At 37.7% G+C, this 23109-nt stretch overlaps 1 protein-coding gene across 3 annotated transcripts in view; it reads right to left on the minus strand.

The window, feature by feature from the left end:
* Positions 1-23109, minus strand: part of INTS7 (integrator complex subunit 7) — a 91581-nt gene that overhangs the window by 9883 nt on the left and 58589 nt on the right. For all 3 annotated transcript variants that reach the window (XM_019918500.3, XM_033853076.2, XM_073803043.1), the window contains 4 exons: positions 14279-14473; positions 13624-13727; positions 12166-12234; positions 2177-2309 (listed from right to left, as the gene is read on the minus strand). In XM_019918500.3, coding sequence (XP_019774059.2) covers positions 2177-2309; positions 12166-12234; positions 13624-13727; positions 14279-14473 — 501 coding nt within the window. The remainder of the gene's footprint in view (positions 1-2176; positions 2310-12165; positions 12235-13623; positions 13728-14278; positions 14474-23109) is intronic.

The following is a 23109-nucleotide window of genomic DNA, read 5'->3' on the forward strand; positions in this document are numbered from 1 at the left end:
AACTCTACTTTGTGCAGACCTCTATTATTGCACATATATTGTATTGTATTTGTTTACAAAATCTTTCTTATCAGACTATGGACAACTTGAGGGAAGAGCCTCTTTGTAATTTTTCTATTCACAGGATTCAATAAATACTTGTTAAACTGAATTTTGGGTTCAGAAAGTATCAAATCTATAAAATACAATTTGGAAAGAGGGAAAAGGGAATCAACATTTATTAACCACTCCTTATATGCCAGGCCAGGCACTGTGCCAGGCATTAGGCATTATTCCATTTAAACTTCACAAAAACCCTATGAGGTAGATCTTTTTCCATATCATAGAAAAGGGTATTAGAAATTTGTCTAAAATCACGCCTGCTGAGTGGCAGAGGTAGAATCTGACCCTAGGGCTCTTTTCTCTGTATTGCGTACCTACTGGGCGGAAAATTCCCATTCTTTCCATGAGACGCAGTGGATTGAACTCTATCAAACTCAAGGTACTATCTGGCATCTATTTAATTTCCTAGGGTGGAGCTTAGAGGAAATACATGTAAATAATTTAATCAATGTCTCACATAAATATGTCTACTTCCTACAAAGATAATCTTTACAATCTTCCTTAGCAACCAATCTCAGTATCAAACAGCTACCTGTGTCATTTCAATTCAGCAAATATGTATTGACAATCTTACATGGAAAGCAGTGTGCAAATGAAAGTATCTAACCTTAAAATCTAATTTAACTCTTTAATGACACATCCTGTCAATTTCTTCTAGAACACCTGATAAATGGTGAGTTCAGAATGAGAACAGCAGGAGGCAGAAGAGAGCTACAGGAAATACCAGTATCCAATGTGTAGGCAGGGCAAGAGAAACTCTCCAAGGTGTAAAGTTCAAAGACAGTGCTATACACTGAATGTGCTGTCGTCTCTAAATTCACATGTTGAAGCCCTAACTCCCAATGTGTTGATATTTGGAGGAGGGCCTTTGGGAGGTCATTAAGTTTAGATGAGGACATGAGGGTGGGACCCCTGTGATGGGATCAGTGCCCTTATAAGAAGAGAAAGGAGAGAAGAGAGGCCCTCTCTCTCCAACACGTGAGGACACAGCGAGAAAGCAGCAGCTGGCAAGCCAGCGAGAGACCCCACACCACAAAACAAACTGGTTGGCACCCTGAGTCTGGACTTCCCAGCCTCTAGAATTGTAAGAAATGTCTGTTGTTTAAGCCACTATGTCTATTTTGTTATAGGAACCTGAACTCAATACAACACTGGAGAATGGCCAGACAGGGAGGAGGAAATCTGGGTGAGAGTGTCAGTCTGTCCTGTGACTGGGAAGTCAGGGGATAAACAGCAGATGTTCAACAGTGCCAAAGGTAGCAGATTCAGTAGGCTACGTGGACATGAGTATTAAAGGACAGCAGTAGCATTACCTGGCAGGAACTGATTTACTGATAGTCAGAAAATAAGCCCAGTTCTTTCTATTTTAATTGGCCAATAGTTTTCAACCCTGGTGGCATGACAGAATCACCTGGGAGCTTTTAAAAATACTAAGGTCTGGGCCTCGCAGAGATTCAAAGATAACTGGCCTGGGTGGGGCCTGGATATTGATGTGTTTTTTTTAAATAGCTTCCAAAGTGATCCTAATGTGTAGCCAAGGTTGAGAACAATTGCAACTTTAGTTAAATTGTTAAAAAAGGGAAAAAAAAGTTTTATCTGCATTCTGGTAGAGCAGAGTTGACATGTTAGTGTGACTATGTAGCAGCTACAGATGTGCTAAGTGCTTTCATGGATTATCTCATTTCATCCTCACAACAATACTATGATGTAGGTACTGTACTAACCCTGTTACAAAACAGGCACAGAGGGGAGCTTCCCTGTTGGCGCAGTGGTTGAGAGTCCGCCTGCCGATGCAGGGGACACGGGTTCGTGCCCCGGTCCGGGAGGATCTCACACGCCGCAGAGCAGCTGGGCCCATGGGCCACGGCCGCTGAGCCTGTGCTCCACAACGGGAGAGGCCACAACAGTGAGAGGCCCGCGTACCGCAAAAGAAAACAAACAAACAAACAAAAAACAGGCATAGAGGAAACAGTCACAGAGAGGTTAATGTGTTGAAGTCACACACAGTAAGTGCCAGAGACAGATAAAAACTCACTTCCACATAATAAAACTCAATAAAACAAAAGTGACTTGCCATATAAGAAACAGGGGTATATTTCCGATTGAGTGATTCCACCTCCTCCAAGACATGATTATATACAGACATCATTCTTCTCTCATATTCACTATCAGCATGGGCTGCTCCTGTAGATCCATATTCCTGGAAACTGAAGTCAAAAATTAATATCAATCAATCAACCAAGATAGTAACTAATTTTTTTTTTTTGCGGTATGCAGGCCTCTCACTGTTGTGGCCTCTCCCATTGCGGAGCACAGGCTCCAGACGTGCAGGCTCAGTGGCCTATGGCTCACGGGCCTAGCTGCTCCGCGGCCTGTGGGATCTTCCTGGACCAGGGCACGAACCCATGTCCCCTGCATCGGCAGGTGGACTCTCAACCACTGCGCCACCAGGGAAGCCCAACAGTAACTAATTTAATGACAAAATGTGTCAGGTACTTTCCACACTGTCTCATTTAATCTTTAAAATAATGAAGTAGGCACTGTTATTTCCATTTCACAGATGAGAAAACTGAGGCTTGCAGATGTTAAATAATTCGCCTTCAGTCACACAACTAGTAAGCGACAAGCTAGAATTCAAATCCAGACCTGACTTCAAATTATACAAGTCTTAATCACTTTGGTTGTTAGCTAGTATAAAAATGTTTAATTAAACCTTGTCCCTGCCATGAGGGGAAAGAGACATAAGGCATCTGAAAAGGTAAACTATCAATAAAGTCAGCAGACAAGTGCCAAATAACCAGTAAAGATATGCAAGTAATCAGAATATAGAGGGAGCTGAGGAATGCCACAGAAGAGATCGGTCTTGGACAAATCACTATGCAAGTAGCATGGATAAGATTTGAAGAGATGGAAAGTTCGGAGGGCATTCATAACTGGAGAAATGGCATGAATCTAAAGCAAGCAGGTGAAATGCACAAGAATGTTCAGCAGAGAACTAGCATATAGAGCATGCTGGAAGAAGTTTTACATAGATTTCTTTTTTTTCTACTGCCTCAAACCCAAAGACATTTCTGAAAGTATTTCTAAATGGGAAAAGGTGGCAAAGTCCTGCATTCTAACTAAACTTCAAGAGGGCTATTTGAAAATGCAATATAGGTAACTTAACTATGTTGGGTTAACACTATTCTTACTATTCCCTTATTATCCTTTTAACGGCTACTATGTGCAAGGTACTTCAGCTGGGTACTTTACATAGGTTTTCATTTAACCATTACAACCACTCTAAGAGACAGGCATTATTACTTACCTATAGTTTATGCATATGTGGCTCAGGGAGACGAAAGAACATGTCTATATTCATACTCACTCCTAGCTGTATGTACATGTGTATCTGCCTGGCTCCAAAGCTTTGTTCCCTACTCTGTACTATATCTTAAGTTCTATTAAGACAAGAACTGAACCTCATTTAGTGATAGACTTTAAGGAAGACTATACCACACAATAAAGCATAAAGATTTAAAAGTCTCTGACAAAGTGACCTGCAAATAAAAGGGTATAAAATCAGAATATACTGTTCCACCTTCCACAAAAGGAGTATTCCTTTATTTATTTTTAATAAACTTTATTGAGATATGTTACAAAATTGCAAAAATGTACCCTTCCTAGTCAATCCCTACTTGTGGCCCCCAGCAAGCAGATTAGCTTTCTATCACTGTAAATGAGATGTTTCCTAATACTGGATATAAATAATCATACTATATGTAATATTTTGTGTTTGGTTTCCTTTACAGCACAACATTTTTGAGTCATTAATGTGTTTTGTGTATTTCAACAGGTCATCCATCTATAGTGCTGAGTAATATTCCACTGTATGAACATACTACAATTTATCTACCCACTCACCTGTTGACACATTTGGCTCTTTCCAGATTTTGTTGTTACAAATAAAGCTGCTAAGAAAATCTGTGTACAGGTCTCTGTGGAAGTATGTTTTCATTTCTCCTAAGTAAGTAGAAATAGAACTGGTGGTCATATGGTAATTGCCAAACAGTTTTCCAAAGCGGCTGAATCATTTTGCAGTCCCCAAAATGTATGAATTCAAGCTCTTCCACATCTAATATTTGGTATTAAAGGGCTTTTTAACTTTAGCAATTCTAGTGGGTGTTAGTTGTATCTCACTGTGATTTTAATTTGTATTTTTCTGATACCTAATGATGTTAAGCATCTTTTCATGTGCTTATTGGAATTAACGTATCTTCTCTGTTGAAGTGTCTGTTCAAATCTCTTGTCAATTCTTAAAAATTGGGTTATCTTGAGTTGTATGGTTTTCTTAATATTCTGATAGAATATGTTTGAGAATATTTCACCCTGCAACCAATCTTCTCATTTTCTTAATGGCATCTTTCAAAGAGCAGAAGTTAAAATTTTTAAATCCAATTAAACAAATTTTTCTGTACAGTAACTGCTGTTTGTGTCCTGAAAATATCCTTGCTGATCACAAGGTCATGAAGATTTTCTCCCAAGTAGTATTCTAGAAAGTTTGGAATTTTACCTTTTACAGTTTGATCTGTGATACACTTGGAATTAATTTTTATGTATGGTGTGAGGTAAGGTCAAGATTCTTTCCCCCCTATACAGCGTGTTTCAGCACAATCTGTTGAAAAAACAGATTGTCATCTTTGTCAAAAATCAAGTAATACTCCTACGTAACTATTTTGGTCTCTCCATTCTACCCTCAAGCCAATATCACATTGTCTTAATTACTGGAGCTTTATACTAAGTCCTGAAATCTTTAGCAAGTCCTCGACTTCAGTTTTTTTCCTTTATTTTACAATATGGTGAATTACACTGATTGGTTTTCTAATATCAAACCTAGAATTTCCGGAATAAACCCTACTTGGTTTTAATGTATTATCCTTTAGAGTTTTGTTAGGTTCAATTTGTACATGTTTTGTTAAAGATTTTTAAGTCTATGCAGAATATTTGAATTTTTCCTGTTCACCTCAACTATCACATTTATTGGCACAAAGTTATTTATTCCTTTAATATGCTTTTAATATCTATGGGATTTGTGATGGTACTCTTATTTCATTTCTAATATTGGTAATTTATGTTCTCTTATTTCCTTGTGCAGAATAGCTAGTTTTATCAACTTTATCGATCTTTTCAAAGAGCCACCTTTTGGTTTCATTGACTTTCTCTACTGTTTATTTATAATTCACTGATTAGCATTCTCACCTTTACTATTTCTTTCCTTCTAATTACTTGGAGTTTAATTTGCTCTTTTTCTTGCTTTAATATGATAGAAACTAATGCTATTACTTTTAAACTTTCTTTTGTGTGTGTATGTATGCATTTAAAGTTATATATTTCCCTCTAAACTCTGTTTTAACTGCATCACACAAGTTTTGATATGTCGTGTTCTCATTTTCATTCAGTTTAACTTACTTTCTAATTTCCCTTGTGAATTTTTGACCGATTGGAATGTTTAGAAGTCTTGTTTAATTCCTAAACATTTAGGGATTTTCCAGAGATGATTTTCTAATTTAATTCTATCAGATAACATATTCTACGTAGTTTCAATGCTTTTACATTTACTAAGAATTGTTTTGTAGCTCAGCATATGGTTTACTTTGGTAATTTTTCCAAATGTGCTTGGAAAGAATGTGTATGCTGCTGTTGGTAGGGCATACAGGTCAATTAGGTCAAGTTGGCTGGTAGTGTTATTCAAGTCCTCTATATCCTAAGAAATCTTCTGCAAGTTGTTCTAGTAATTATTCAGAGGGGAGTGTTGAAAACTCCAACCATAATTGTGGATTTATTTCTCCTTTCAGTTGTCAGTTTTTGCTTCGTATATTTGGAAGATCTGTTACTAAGTATATAAATGTTTACAATTACGTCTTCTTGATGAATTGACCTCCTATTATGGTAAAATGTAGCTCTTTGTCAAGTCTTTGTCCTAAAGTCCACTTTGTATGATACTGTCACACCAGCTTTTAGGGTTCCTTTTCCATCCTTTTGTTTACTTTTAATATATTTGTATCTTTGTATTTAAAGTGGGTTCACACATATGGTCACCTTATCTTTGATAAAGGAGGCAGGAATATACAATGGAGAAAAGACAGCCTATTCAGTAAGTGGTGCTGGGAAAACTGGACAGCTACATATAAAAGAATGAAATTAGAACACTTCCTAACACCATACACAAAAATAAACTCAAAATGGATTAAAGACCTAAATGTAAGGCCAGACACTATAAAACTCTTAGAGGAAAACATAGGCAGAACACTCTATGACATAAATCACAGCAAGATCCTTTTTGGCCCACCCCCTAGAGTAATGGAAATTAAAAAAAAAATAAACAAATGAGACCTAATGAAACTTAAAAGCTTTTGCACAGCAAAGGAAACCATAAACAAGACAAAAAAGACAACCCTCAGAATGGGAGAAAATATTTGCAAATGAAGCAACTGACAAAGGGTTATCTCCAAAATATACAAGCAGCTCCCTCAGTTCAATATCAAAAAAACAAACAACCCAATCCAAAAATGGGCGGAAGACCTAAATAAACAATTCTCCAAAGAAGATACACAGATTGCCAATAAACACATGAAAGGATGCTCAACATCACTAATCATTAGAGAAATGCAAATCAAAACCACAAGGAGGACTACTGGGCATATACCCAGAGAAAACCATAATTCAAAAAGACACATGCACCCCAATGTTCATTGCAGCACTATTTACAATAGCCAGGTCATGGAAGCAACCTAAACGCCCATCAACAGACGAATGGATAAAGAAGTTGTGGTACATATATACAATGGAATATTACTCAGCCATAGAAAGGAACGAAATTGAGCCATCTGTTGAGACATGGATGGATCTAGAGACTGTCATACAAAGTAAAGTAAGTCAGAAAGAGAAAAACAAATATCGTATATTAACGCATGTATGTGGAACCTAGAAAAATGGTACAGATGAACCGGTTTGAAGGGCAGAAGTTGAGACACAGATGTAGAGAACAAACGTATGGACACCAAGGGAGGAAAACCCCGGGGGGTGGGGATGGTGGTGTGCTGAATTGGGCGATTGGGGTTGACATGTATACACTGATGTGTAGAAAATTGATGACTAATAAGAACCTGCTGTATAAATAAAAATAATAATAAAAAAAAGCAGATAATTAATACTTAAAAAAAAAAACCACAAGGAGGTATCACCTCACACCAGTCAGAATGGCCATCATCAAAAAATCTACAAACAATAAATGCTGGAGAGGGTAGGGAGAAAAGGGAACCCTCTTGCACTGTTGGTGGGAATGTAAATTGATACAGCCACTATGGAGAACAACATGGAGGTTCCTAAAAAACTAAAAATAGAACTACCATATGACCCAGCAATCCCACTACTGGGCATATACCCTGAAAAAACCATAATTCAAAAAGAGACATGTACTACAATGTTCATTGAAGCTCTATTTACAATAGCCAGGACATGGAAGCAACCTAAATGTCAACCGACAGATGAACGGATAAAGAAGATGTGGCACATATATACAATGGAATATTACTCAGCCATAAAAAGAAACGAAATTGAGCTATTTGTAGTGAGGTGGATGGACCCAGAGTCTGTCATACAGAGTGAAGTAAGTCAGAAAGAGAGAAACAAATACCGTATGCTAACACATATATATGGAATCTAAAAAAAAATGGTTCTGATGAACCTAGGGGCAGGACAGGAATAAAGATGCAGACAAAGAGAATGGACTTGAGGACATGGGGAGGGAGAAGGGTAAGCTGGGACGAAGTAAGAGAGTAGCATTGACATATACACACTACCAAATATAAAACAGATAGCTAGTGGGAAGCAGCTGTACAGTAGGGAGATCAGCTCAGTGCTTTGTGACCACCTAGAGGGGTGGGATAGGGAGGGTGGGAGGGAGACACAAGAGGAAGGGGATATGGGGATATATGTATACATATGGCTGATTCACTTTTTTAAACAGGAGAAACTAACACAACATTGTAAAGCAATTATACTCCATTAAAGATGTTAAAGAGATAAAAAATAAAATAAGCAGCCCACAAAACCTCATAATAAACCTATGAATTAAGATGAGATATAAATAAATAAATAAATGATAAAGTGGGTTACTTGTGGTAAGCTTATACTTTGGGTTTTGCTTTTTTAGCTGTCTGATAATCTCTTTACTTAGAGTAGGACTATCTATATTTTTTGTAATAACTGGTATGACTGGGTATAAATCTACCATTTTGTGATTTGGTTTCTTTTTTCATCTGTTCACTGTATTTTTTTCCCTCTCTTCCCCTGCCTTCTTTTGCATTAACTGAGGTTTTTTTTAAAGTATTCCATTTTACCTCCTCTATTGGCTTATTTATTTTCTAGTGGTTGCTCTAGAGTTTATTCATTTTCATCCTCCATTACCACAAGTTATCTTCAAATAATATACACTTGATGTAAAATGTAAGACTCTTACTACTGTATTAATTCCAACCCCCACCCCCGTCATTTGTCTCACGTCACACATTTTACTTCTACGTGTTATAAACTCCCAAATGCATTGTTATTTTTTTCTAAATGGGCAATATTTTTTTTAAAAAGTAAAAAATGAGGAAAGTCTTTTTTATTTACTCACATATTTACCATTCCTAGTGTTCTTCTTTGTAGATCTGAATTTACATCTCAAATAATTTTTCTTCAGCCTGAAGAACTTCCTTTAACATTTCTTATAGTACAGGTCTAGGTCTGCTGGTAACAAATTTTCTCAGATTTTGTCTGAAAATGTCTTTATTTAGCCTTAATTATTCAAGGGTATTTTTACTGAATATAGAATACTAGGTTACTTTTTTTTTCTTTCAGGACTTTAAAGATGTTGCTTCACCTGTCTTCTGGCTTGCATTATTTCTCATAAGAATTAGTAAAAAATTCTTATTTTTATTCCCTTCTATACAGTCTTTTTTCTTTGGCTGCTTTATATTTTTCTTTATTACTGGTTTTCAGCAATTTGATCATAATGTGTGCCTTGTGATTTTCTTTATGTTTATGCCACTCTGGGTTCGTTAAGCTTCTTGGAGTTGTGGGTTTATATTTTTAATTAAACATGAACATTTTTCAGCCACTTAAAATATTTTTCTGTCCCTTGTTCCCCTCCTTCTAAGATTTCCAGTTACTTGTATAGTAGTACAAATGACACTGTCTCACTGGCAATTTTAACTTTGTTCCGTTTTTCAGTCTTTTTTCTTTCACTGTCCAATTCGGATAATTTCTATTGCTATGTCTTTAAGTTCACTAATCTTTTCTTTTGCTGTATTTAACCTACTGTTAAACCCAACCTAATCAACCTTGAATTCTATGTTCATCAAAACTATCTTTCAAAAATAAAGGCAAAATCAAGATATTTCATTTTTATGCTCTAGAAGTTCCATTTTCTTTTTAAACCTTTAAATTTGTTCATTATCTTCTATCTTTAAAATTTTGAAAATACTAATAGTACTAAAATACTATTTTAAAGTCCAAGTCTGTTAATTCCATCATCTGTCATTTGTGAGTCTTTTTTCTAATTGGCTGAAGTTTCTCTTGGTTATTTGTCACATCTTCCAGCTTCTTCTCATGACCAGTAATTTTTGATTGGATGCTAAAATTGTGGACCTTATACATTTGAGTTTTTGGATTTTGTTGTCTTCAAAGAATGTTAAGATTTTGTTTTGGTGGACAGCCATTACTTGTCATAATCCTGACTCTTTGAAGGATTACTTAAGCTTTGTTAGGTCAGGTCTAGACTAGTCTTCACTTTAGGGCTAGTTTAGCTTGATTACTAAGGTGGTGTGACCCTTCTAGTGTCTCTTCTGAATGCCTTGAGTGTTCAATTAGGTTTCTACAGTTTGGCCGGTTGGAACTCAAACATTTCTCAGCTCTGCATAAGCTCTGGGAACTGTTCAGTTTACAGCTTCCTGGTAATTATTCCCTCTCTAGTAGCTGTTTTTTGCCTGGCCTTGTGGGATTTCACCTAATATATGTACAGCTTATCATTCAGCCAAAGATTCATAGCACTCTTCCTCTGGAAAGCTTCCTCCACCCCTGTACTTGGCCTGCAAATTCTAGCTTCCTTTGTTCTCTGAACCCTGATATCTATCTCTTCAACTAAGCAAGACCACCATGTTTTAATTTGGTTACTCCTGCCTGAAAGGCAGTCTAAAAAGTGCCTCCAGGCAGAGGAAAGCAAGGACTAGTGTAAAGTTTACCTTATTTATGTCCCTTCCCTGAAGGATTACATTCCTGGTCTCCCTGTTGTCCAATGTCTGGAAACAGTTAAACTTATATTTAAACTTGCATATTTTATCCAGGTTTCTAGTTGTTTACAATAGAAGGAAAAGTCCCATACGTGAATGGCTTCATGACCAGAAGCCATTCCATTATATTTTAGGCAGTAAAAATAAAGGTTAAGTGCAAAGCTAGAATAGAAAAATGTAATGGACAAGCATCTCAAAATATTTTTTCTTAATAATCCTAAAAGGTTGGTATGAGCAGATAATAACATTTATAATTATAAACATAAACCCCATCCTATCTCACACTTACTGATACTGGCTCAAGCACAATGTTAGCTGCTAGAGATACGAAGTTGGATAAGACAAGGTCTCTTCTCCCCAAAAACCTTCTAGGCTATGAAAGATACACACAGATTTTTGTAAAAACTATAGTGAATTTTATTAATGTCATGCTTCACTCTCTTGAGGCTCTTTTTAGCAGCAGGTCCTTCTTTATATGAAAGGCACAAAATATACAGTATCAAGAAGAGAAGTTTCAGAAGGAATCTACTCTTTGCAGTTGTACACCAGTACGACTGAAACCCAGAGAGCTCTCCTTCAAGGTGCAATCTTTCTTTTCCAATTTTTCATTTCTAGGAAGGGCAAAGGCTAGGGGAAAGTGGGTTTAGGGGATAAAACAGGATGGAGAAGAGTGAAGAAAGGTGGTAGGAAGTGGAGAGGTTGACAGTGAGAGCAGGATTTGAGAGCTGGCTAGATAACTCCCTTCACCCCATCCCTGCTGACCATGTGTTAAAAAAATCAATCAAGAAAAATACCAATTTCTCTTATGTCAACCAACAGTACAATGACATTTGTGTGCTATCAGGTAAGATGAGTAGGCATAATCAGAAATGGCGAGAGCCTGGAAGTATCAATTAACTGGCAAAGACTGAAAAATATGGAGGTTAGAGAACATTTTGAAATTTAAAAGGGAGAAGCTTAAAAAAACAAAACAAAAACACTGGAAGTCTAAGGGGAAAATGAACATAGATCAAAGAAGGATAAATGGAAAAATAAGTAAAAATTAGTATGTCATCGAAATATTAAAATGAATCAGACGAGTGAAAAAAAAAATAGCCAAGTGTTGTTTAAATATCTATTTAAAGTAGATAGCACTTTAAAACAGAAGGCAAGGATTTTGGTACTGCCTTGGAAAAAAATGGTGAGTCAATGCTTTAGGACAGAGAAATTTAAAATGCTCTGTTGATTATGTTCTCTTTGAGGAAGCTGATCTTAGAATCACAGGCCTTACTAGATTGGAAATATACAGTTGAAAATAAATGTTCTAAACCAGAATACTATAGTGGGAAAAAATAATGGACCATTCTTCAATAAAAATATTTTGAACAATTAATCAGTTAATTACAGAATGGAGAAGGATTTTAATAAAGCAAAAAGAGGAATATCTTTTTGTTTGGGAAACCAAAGAATAAAAATTTCAAGTTCAAGCTTAATTATACTATTAACTCAATTTTTTACACTAAAATTTAGTTATAATATACCAGAAGAAAATGTTCAAATTCAAAGAACTTCTTCCTAGTTATTTAGAAAACAGAACACAGGAGGTAAGTAAACAATGGAGACAGAAAATCTAGGTTTGTCATTAGCTATATGACCTTAGGCAAATGCTAGAGAAGTTCTTCCTCTATAAAACCTCTTCCAAAACACCGTTGTGATGATTAGGTAAGATAACATATTTGAAAGTGTTCTGTAATATAAACTATTTAAATACCTTGCTGATTCTGGATCCAAAATCAGGGCTTCTATTGCGTGAGATATCAGTAAACAGCTCTGCTGCTGTCTGCATTATGTTAAGGTTATACATGATAATAGAGAAATGTACTATAGACTTTATATTATTTGAATACTAAATAAGGCAAGATGAAAATTGTAAGGCCAGCAGGTCTGGGGAAGGGCCCAGGGAACCAGACGGAACCCCCGCCAAGGAGGCTGATACAACCAACCAGTCTTCCCGCTCCCTGAGGGGCAGAACCAACGGCTCTGAGGCTGATGCAACCGACACCCAACATTGCCACAACATCCAAAAGATAACCAAAAAGGGGCTGCTTCACACAGCAAGTGCCTCCCCTGCGTCCACCCCTATACATTTTGTTCGCGCCCACACCCAGGCGCAACTTCTCTGGCCCCTTTCTCTCGGACAAGTGAACCTCACCCGGGAGCATTCCCAAATAAAGCTTGTTTAAGCTCTCCTCCGGTTTTGGTGCCGTTCCTTACAAAAATCATATTCTTAGTGAAGGTAACCACATGTTATTGACTCAAATAGTCTGTGGCTCTATTTTTTTCTTTTTAAGGGATATATGTTGTCTGTGATAGTTCCAGGAAGAGTACTTCAGAGGTTAATGTTGGAAGGAGGAACCAAGCAACAGGCTCTGTGATTCAATCACAGAAACTTTTTTATCTATCTTGGATATAGGGGTTTCACTAATGAAAAGTTTAAAACAACCACCACAATAAGGGTCTGTAGAGCGGTTACCCTGGAGGTTCCTAGGCTGGGGGTCAAGGGATCTGTTAACTCTCCTGAAATGGTATGCAAATTTGGGGGGATATGTGCATATATGCATTTTTTTTAGGGGAGAGGGTCCATAGCATTCATCAGGTTTTCAATCACTAAACCAAAATGCCAGGAATTACTGATTTATAGGTCTGCAACTTAAAAGCAATTTATCTTTCTTCCTTTCAAAAAGGATCTGAAGCTGCTAATAAGAAAATACGGAGAACTTAAAGGGGGCTTAGGGAACATAAGTGATGACTGAAACGACTGAATACATCATTAATAAAGGTGATGGGAACTAGGGTTGTTAGCTGTGAATAAAAGATAGGTGAAGCAAGACAGAAAATGGTTCTCTGGTGGAAAAATATTTTGTGTTGTCCATTGTAGCTCAAGTGAGCACAAAGTATTCAACACTGCTTGGACCTGGGTTTTGGACGCTCTTCCCAGAGGTGGAAAAAGACCACCACTGAGTCACCACTTTTTAAAAAGCCTGGTTGAAGTAAAGAAGTTAAATTATACTGCTCATACTAGGTTTCAAAAGAGAAATTATTATTTATGGTAAATCTGTAGGCTTATCTAATGTATATGTATATTTTAGTTAAGCATATCTGAAATATTTACTCTACATTTAAAAGAATACTTCCAAAGAACAAGAAATATTGGGCAAGTTTAGGATACAGTTCTACATTCCTCAAAGTTGCGGAATCAGCATCAAAAGATGCCTGATAAAGATCCCCATAACGGGAAGCAAGGCTTCGGAATTCTTCCATGGACAGTTTCATCTATAAAGAAGGAAAAATATCAATTATGATAAATAAACAAATATGCTTTCGTGTTGTATAAACAATACAAAAGTCAAAACATAAGAAAACAATCCTCAAACAATAAAAATATATTTCAACTCATTTTCAATTCATTCATTTTTATAAACCCTATTAAAGAAAATTAACAAAGATGGCAAATGAAACTACAAATGTGTACAAGATTATAATTTACACATAATGTACAGAAACAAAAAACACTGCATTTTTAGCTTCTTCAAAGTTTCACTAAAATAAATAATATGGCTATAAACTTCCCAAAGTTTCTTTAAAATGTATGTCCTTTTTCTTTATATAAACATGTAGCAACTAGTGAGATATCATCAATCACTCTGTCATTTTAATAAGACTTCAGCCTGTTTTTTGCAAGACAGATGAGTTTAGAAGTATTTGATGTTGCCTCTGAGTCAAACCGCTGATTTTTAAGTTTCAGAATTTTTCATCTCACAACTAACCTCAAAAACCTCTAAAGCGTAAATAAAAACTGCACTGAAAATAAAGTTAAGACATACCTGATTGGAGATGCGACCGCACCGCTGGAGGTCATTCCCTAAGGTCATGGCAATTGTTGTGGCAATTGCAGGTGGCGGGCTTGTCTTGAGGCTACTACAAGTACAGATAAGTTGAGAGAAGGCTTGGAGAAGGTCAATCCTGAGCTTTACAAATTCACACTGAAAACTTAAAGGATTCAGTGGTGTACTGGCAGCCTGGGGAATAAAAACAAGCTATATTTAATACAAGGTAAGCATAAAAGGAAGATGCTGAAGGACAAAGTATTTGTCAGAGTCTGCAAAAGAGCAGTAGTTCTAATGATGATGGATAAACACCTACATTATTAGGGGAGGATGTAATATTAGAAAGAAAAACTTATTGTCATTAGCATCAACTCTGAAAAACTATGTTCCATCAACACTCAGGTTCCTTACTTCCTACATTTGCAAAGACCCCACAAGACATGGGTTAACTAGACTGTCATCTGTAAGATATCATATGAGGGATGCTTCACAGACATTACCATTCCCCCCAAATTCCCTTATCACCTTCCTACCTTTCTAACCTGAAATTCACATGCTGGAATCATTAAACAGAATTTTTAAAAGTTGGAAGGGGGAGGGCTTCCCTGGTGGCGCAGTGGTTGAGAGTCCGCCTGCCGATGCAGGGGACATGGGTTCGTGCCCCGGTCCGGGAAGATCCCACATGCTGCGGAGTGGCTAGGCCCGTAAGCCATGGCCACTGAGCCTGCGTGTCTGGAGCCTGTGCTCTGCAACGGGAGCGGCCACAACAGTGAGAGGCCCCCGTACCGCAAAAAAAAAAAAAAAAAAAAGTTGGAAGGGGTAGAAAAGAAAGGTGAGGGCAGGAGAAATATATTGTACCGTCACTGTTAAAAAAGCCTGTTGCTGGCGGAGGTGAGGCAAGAGCCAGCCAGACCACGTGGGGCCTTCAGACCACAGGCAAGGTTCCGGATTATATTTTAAATGCAGTGTTTGGCGCCCAGCCCCCTACTCTGTGCAGCACCCTCTTTGTGTACAGGCCCGCGGCAGCCCCCCCCCCCCCGCCCCCGCTTTCTTCCCCGCAGATGCGCACGTGCGTCCCCAGCGCGGCGGCTGTGCCCTGAGACCCGCCTGACCCCGGGCGCCCTTAGCCCTGGTCCGGGCTCCAGCCACCGCAGCACGCTCGCCTCTGGTCTCGCGCTCTGCCCTCAGGCACCTGTCCCCCGGTGATCCACGCAAGGCCCCGTTGGCAGGTGAAGTGGCCTCCCTTAGAGCGACACGGAAAGTGTGGTCCGTATTTCAAGGTGGACTTTCAAAGGCGGTGCTGCCTTGAGCCCGCGGGCCCCGCCGGTGACCAAGCGCTCCAAGACGTTAAGGGAAGGGCAGGCCTTCCCTAGTGCAGAGGCACGGGTGTTGGCCGACTGTCCATTTTTGCAGAAATCTTCGTCCTATGTGGGATCGCTGTCTGGAGAAGGGCTCCTGCTTTGTTCCGGGAAGAAGCTGACCCAGGACGGCAACACGTGGCTGGAAGGGCCATCTCCAGAAAAGAGGAAGAGCTGAAGTGCCGTCAGTGATCCCCTCCAGGCACCCAGAGCCTTAACTGAAATACCGGATCGTTCCCTAGATTTTTGCTACATTAAACTATATTGTCCAGTTAAAAAAAAAAAAAGAGTACGAAACACCGTGGTAGAGGACAACGATTCCTGGCTCTCCCCTGACTGCACAGCCTTTGGACAACTTTGCCAGTGAAAGAGCTTTGTTCCAACCACCTGCCCCAGTGCAGCTGTGTCGATGGCACGAAGCTTCGTTCCGCAGCTATTTCACAGCAGTCCCCTCTCCCTGGTCTCGTTGTGGGTCACACCATGATGGCTGCCCACCCCTCAGATGGACCACAGGTTCTGGAGTTGGCTGCTCCCGAGAAGAGCCGGGTGGCGACTTTTTTGAGCAGGACCAGAACAGACCTCCTCGGGTCACGCAGCTGCAAGTGGGACAGTGACCCAGCCGCTCGCTTGCAACCAGCGACTTTCCCAAACCAGCTGCTGCTTCAGCTTCGTGATCGGGCCAGTTTCTATATTGGGTAACGGTCAAGAGGCATGGTCTGTGATGTCATGTATGTAAAAATCTGTTTCTCGTTTAAGTTACAAAAGTAATGACAACACGAGCTTTTGCAGGGCCGAGCTCACTTTGTTCTGATCGCTGCCACCAGCGTAGGGGGTCCAGGGTGGTGGGTAGATGAAGCCCACCTCTGCCTGAAGCATCCAGCCAGGCTGTGCATCCACTTCCTGGTCTGAGAAATGGAACTAAGAAGCAGAATACAACTTCTCTTTATTGTTTGCTATGAAGAGTGATCTGATTTAAACATTACTCGGAGGCCCCTGCTTATTTTACCAACCACAACGTCCTCAACGTTCCTCCATGCCGTAGCAGGTGACAGGACTTCCTTCTCTTTTAAAGGTTGAATAATATTCCATAGTCTGGATAGACCACATCTTGTTCATCCATTCACCTTTCAGTGGACACTTGGGTTGTTTCCACCCCTTGGCTAGTGTGAGTAATGCTGCTCTGAACACGGATGTACAAATACCTGTCTGAGTTCCTGCTTTCAGTTCTTTTGGGTCTATACCCTCATGGGTGTGAGGCAGTATCAGTGATTTTTAAGACTCCTTTGCTTCCCAATTTCTTTAGCTGTCTTTCTCTCCCCTCCTACCTTATGAAATACTTAAGAGGTTAAATGTATAAGATAAAGAAATTCCTAAAAATGAGGAATTGGGAAGTTTAGACTTACATCTCCTAGAGGGATTGGAATGAGTCCCTTTTTATCACCCTGAATTCTCCCAGCCAGTGCCTGCCCTGTCCCACTTCGCAGCTGGCTTTGGGTTCATGAAAACATACACAATATTAGAAATTAAGACTAAAAGATTGTTTTTAAAAGATTTTTATTCATTCATTTAAACTTACAATAAGAAACCGACTCCATGTTACTCAACAATAAATAACATTTTATGAAAAATCATTATTTTCAAAAAATGATTAGTGAGAACAAGGGACTTGTTTCATATGTTTGCAGATCTCTTTAATGTCTAGCTTGATAAAAGGCAGCTGGATTCTCATAGCTGCTTCTGTGTTCAGTCTCTTGTAATATATTATTTTAGTTGATGTCTGTTAAGAAAATTTGATCTCACAGGGATGTGTAGCAGGAAAATGGAGAAGTGTTTATATAGGTTCTCCACCATTCACTGAATTGTGCAGTTATTCCAAATGTTGACCCATTTCACTAGACAATATTAAAAATCACAGTTGTGTGGAATGTAAATTGGAGCAGCCAGTATGGAAAACAGTAAGGAGACTCCTCAAAAAATTAAGACTAGAACTACCATATATGATCCAGCTATTCCATATCTGAGTATTTATCCAAGGAATACAAAAACACTAATTTGAAAAGATAGATGCACCTCAATGTTCATGGCAGCATAATTTACGATAGTCAAGATATGAAAACAACCTAGGTATCCATCAACAGATGAATGGATAAAGATGGTGATATATATATGTACCATTGTGTCCCCTTGAAAAGGCAAGGATCATCTTAGTATTATTAGAAAAGTAGTTTTTTTTTTAATATCAGTTATCTTTTAATTGAGGTGTAGTTGATTTGCACTGTTGTGTTAGTTGCAGGTGTACAGCAAAGTGATTCAGTTATACATATATATATTCTTTTTCAGATTTTTAAAAATTTACCGAAGTATAGTTGACTTACAAAAAAAATGCTAACTTAACAATAAATGGAGGTGTAATGAAATTAACTTTCTTCCCTGACATGACTCGCTTAAAACATGCTGATGCCGTTCTTAGATAGTATTTCACACTCTTCTTTTAGGAGGAGAGCCTGGTGTGTGACTTGAGGTTCTAGAATTAAGTTACAATATTATCCATCTGACCAAGTATTGACCTTAGTGTAGTTCTCTCTAGTTTTAAGTGTCAAATTATAGTTTTATTATTTGGTGGAATTCATATTTTACTCTAGGAAATAGTTTGCCACTTCCTGTATCCTTTATAAGAACATACACTTGCTCTAGTATCCCTCTCAAATTGCAAAAGTTACACCTATATAAAATTATATAAGCTAGAGGTAATAACTATAATCAATATATTGAATTCTGTGGTTTTCAAACTTTTGGGATGTTTTGTTCTAATCATGAAACAGCACAGATTAGGGATATTAAAGAGACTATTTCAATTGTTTTTAATTTCTTGGAGATTTGATTTGCTCTTATAGGAAGATAAGTTCCCCCTTTCTCTGCCCCTTAAGCTGCTACTTGCTATTTTTTATTTACTGCTTATCAATAACTTTAGAAGGGTCAGGGATACAAGTGGGTATATATGATATATATACAGTTATATACAGTGTAGACCATCTTACCAGACAAAAAAATCATTTGCAATATTGTCCTAACATGCATTATAAAACTGAAAGCGAAGCAAGATGTAGTTATAATGAAAAAGATTTACTGCTACTCTGAAGTTATTTCTGACTAACAAGAAATATTTGATGATATAAGATGGTAACTTTGAAAGTGACTGTGCATCTTACATCCTGTTATACTGAGGAAAACAATGTTAGATATAGTATGCATGTTCAAAAAGAACACAGAAAAGATAAACTTGTGATAAAGGTCAATCAAAGACTTTAAAAAGGTAATATCGTCCATGAGAGACAGAAAACATATAAAAATAAAATTTAGACTATAGTGCTATGAACAATGCCAATGAGAAATAAAAGGGATATTATTTACTCTTCTTTACATGGGGGCTAAAGCTTAAAACGGAAATGGGTTCCAAGGTCAGCAGGTAAAGCAAAAATTGTATACAGTCAAAATTATCCCTGAAAATTCCTCAAGAAGGAACTACTTCCAGTAAATTTAACACAGGTGAAGGAACAGCAAACTCAGAGAGCCCCGGGGTATAAGCTAATTGAGAAGAACTGTCCCCACTATTTAAACTGCTATTTTGTGTCCCCATTATTTAAATAGCTATTTTCCCTCATTCTTGTTCTTTCTTTCTTTTTTTTAAAAGTCTAAACATACAGAGGTAAATCTGTGTTAAACACACATTTAATGCTACTTCACTGAATTTCTGACTTGTGGTACATATTCTGTTTTCTACATGGAGCAGCTAAAAAAACCCAATGTGGCTGAAAGGAAAGCTACTTAATAAACTCAGTTAAAAATATTTATATATATTGTGGTAAAGAACATGTGACAACCAAGAGTGAACCACAGTGCAAACAATGGACCTTAAGCCCCTAGTAACCACCACCCTACTTTCTGTTTTTATGAATCTGACCACTTTCATTTAAGTGGAATCATATAATATTTGTCTTCCTGTAATTGGATTATTTCACTTAATACAAGCTCAGTTTTTGAAAGAATAAGCCAAGCTTAAAGCAATAGTAGACTAAACTGTTTAAAACCAGACCTCCTGCTAAGAACAAATGGAAAACTGAGTTAAATATTATGAACATCTATCTAAAAGCACCGAAGAGCTACTAAGGCAACAAGGAGCCAAAATCATGGAGAGATGGGCAATCCAAGAAGATAAGACTGACATCTGGTGATTACTTGCTAATTTGAAAGCTGCTCCTGGGACTCTGAGAAGCTGAGCAGAGCTTTCAGCAGTCTCATAAGACTAAGAGGGCTGTGGAAAACACTTCAGGCTTTTGGCTGTAACTTCAAAGGGCTATACCCTAGGAGTTAGGAAAACCAAAAATATACTGGCTCTTCCAAGGACTGAAGCTTAGCTCTGAATCAGTTCAATCCTTGGCTGGATTAGGGTAATCTGCCCTTAGCCTAACTGCCTGCCAAAAGCAAGGATGATATAATCATTGTAATTTTTCACACACACTGTCCAAAACTAACTAAAAAAATAACTGAGTATACAACAAAGACAAAATTCCTCAAACCAAAACGGGGATAAAAGGTCAAAGACACAAACCACAACAGATCCAGATAACAGACTATCATATATGAATTTCAAGATAACTACAATCAATATGTTAAAGAACTTAAATGACAAGATAGAGAGTCCTGGAGAAGAACTACAGAATATAAAATAACCAAATGGAAATTCTGGAACTGGAAAAACACAATAAATGAAATTAAGAACTTAATGAATGAGTCTGACATGCTGATTAGACACAATGTAAGTGAGAATTATGGAAATGGAAGATAGGTCAGAAGAAAATATTTAGAGTTAAGTATGGAGAGATAAAAAGGTGGAAAATGAAGAAAAGAATATAAGAGATATATGAGTCATGGTAAAAAGAATTAACATGGGTGCACTACGTCCCAAATGAGGAAGAAAGGGACAGAAGCATTGGCTGAAGAGATAATGGCCAAATGTTCCATAACTGATCAAAGTCATCAAGCCTTATATCCCAGAAGTACTATGAACCCCAAAAGGCATTTATACTGATAGTAGTATAAACTGGAAACCACCATAGGCAACTTTTTGGTAGTATTTATTAGAGCTGAACTTAGTATATCTATGACACAGCACTACCATCCAGAAGATAGGCACACCTATATCAAAAGATGTGCGTAAGAAAGTTCAAAGTCAAATTATTCTAAATAGCCCCAACCTGGAAATAACTCAAATGTTTCTCAAAAATAAAATGGATAAACAGATTGTTATAACAGTTATCCAAAAGAATATCACAATGAAATGAAAATGAACAAACTACTGCAATATGCAACAAAAAGCATGAATGCATCACACGAATATAAAGCTGAGCAGAGAAGCTAGAATCAAAAGCATAATACTGCATGAGTCCTTAAATAATAATGAAAAACAAGGCGAGACTCATCTATAGCTTTAGAAATCAAAAGTGCCTTCTACAGAGAAAGGTAAAGGTAGTGACTTGAAGGGAAAACATTTCTTAAAGTGATAAGAAGCCACAAATCAGAAGATAATATTTGCAACTCATATAACTTACAAAAGATTGGTATCTAGAACATCCAAAATAAAAAGGCAACCTAATGAACGGGAGAAAATATTTGCAAATCATGTATCTAGTAAGGGGTTAATACCTAAAATACATTTAAAAACTCATACAAGTCAATAGTAAAATAACAACAACAAATAATCCAATTAAAAAATGGGCAGAGATTTGAATAGGCATTTTTCCAAAGACATACAGATGGCCTATAGGCTCAACATCACTAATCATCAGGGAAATGCAAATCAAAACCACAAGCACAAAAGTCAACTCACACCTGTTATAATGGCTATTATCCAAAAAACAAGAAATAACAAGTGTTGGCAAGGATGTGGAAAAAAGGGAATCCTGGTGTACTGCTGGTAGAAATGTAAACTGGTGCAGCCACTATGGATAACAGTATGGAAGTCCCTCAAAAATTAAAAACAGAACTACCATATGGTTCTTCAATTCCACTTCTGGGTATTTATCTGAAGAAAACAATAATACTAACTCAAGAAGATATCTGCACCTCCATATTCACTGCAGCACTATTTACAATAGCCAAGATATGGAAACAATCTAAATGTCCACTGATACGTAAATAAAGAAAATGTGGTATATATACACAAAATGGAGTATTATTCAGCCATAAAAAAGAATAAAATCTTGCCATCTGTAACAACACAAATGGATCTAGATGGTATTATGCTAAGTGAAATAAGTCAGACAGAGAAAGACAATTACTGAATGATCTCACTTATATGTGGAATCTAAAAACAAAAACCAAGCTCATAGATACAGAGAACAGATAGATGGTTGCCAGAGGTGGGGGTAGGGAAGTGCATGAAATGGGTGAATGGGGTCAAAAAGTACAGCTATAAAATAAATGAGTTATGGGGATGTAATGCACAGCATGGTGACTATATTGTGAGGGAGAGGCAAAGATAGCAGAGTAGAAGGACCCTGAGCTCATCTCCCACAGGCACATCAAAATTACAGCTATTTACAGAGCAAATATCAATGAAAGTGACCCGAAGACTAGCAGAAAAGAACTTCTACAGCTAGAGATGTAAAGAAGGAACCACAGAGAGATGGGTAGGAGGGGTGGAAATATGGTATAGTCAAGATCCATACCCCAGGTTGGTGACCAACAAATGGGAGCCTAATTACAAACTGCAGAGGTTCTCCTCAAAAAGCAAGGGCTTTGAGTCCCAGCCGGGACTGGGCTTCCCAGCCGGGAGCCCCTAGAATGCTTGGCTTTGAAGGCCAGCAGGGCTTATTTTGGGGTGAGCCACAGGACTGTGGGAAATAGAGACTCCACTCTCAAAAGGCATACACAAAAGAAATCATAGAAGGAAAAGATCAGAGCAGAAATAAATGAAATAGAGACTAAAAAAACAATGGAAAAGATCAATGAAACTAATAGCTGGTTCTCTGAAAATATAAACAAAATTGACAAACCTTTCACCAGACTCATCAAGAAAAAAAAGAAAGGCCCAAATCAATAAAATAAGAAATGAAAAAGAAGTTACAACCCACACCATAGAAATATAAAGGATCATAAGATATTCCTATGAACAATTATACAACAATAAAAGGGACAACCTAGAAGAAATGGACAAATTCCTAGAAATGTACAATTGCCCAAGACTGAATCAGGAAAAAACAGAAAATAAGAACAGACCAATTACCAGTAATGCAACTGAATGGGTAATTTAAAAAACTGCTGACAAACAAAAGTCCAGCACCAGATAACTTCACAGGTGAATTTTACCAAACATTTTGAAGAGAATTAACACCTATCCTCCTCAAATTATTCCAAACTGCAGAGGAAGGAATGCTTCTGAATTCATTCTATGAGGCTGGCACCACCTGA

Source organism: Tursiops truncatus, chromosome 1 (assembly GCF_011762595.2).
Source record: "Tursiops truncatus isolate mTurTru1 chromosome 1, mTurTru1.mat.Y, whole genome shotgun sequence".
NCBI classification, from domain to species: domain Eukaryota; kingdom Metazoa; phylum Chordata; class Mammalia; order Artiodactyla; family Delphinidae; genus Tursiops; species Tursiops truncatus.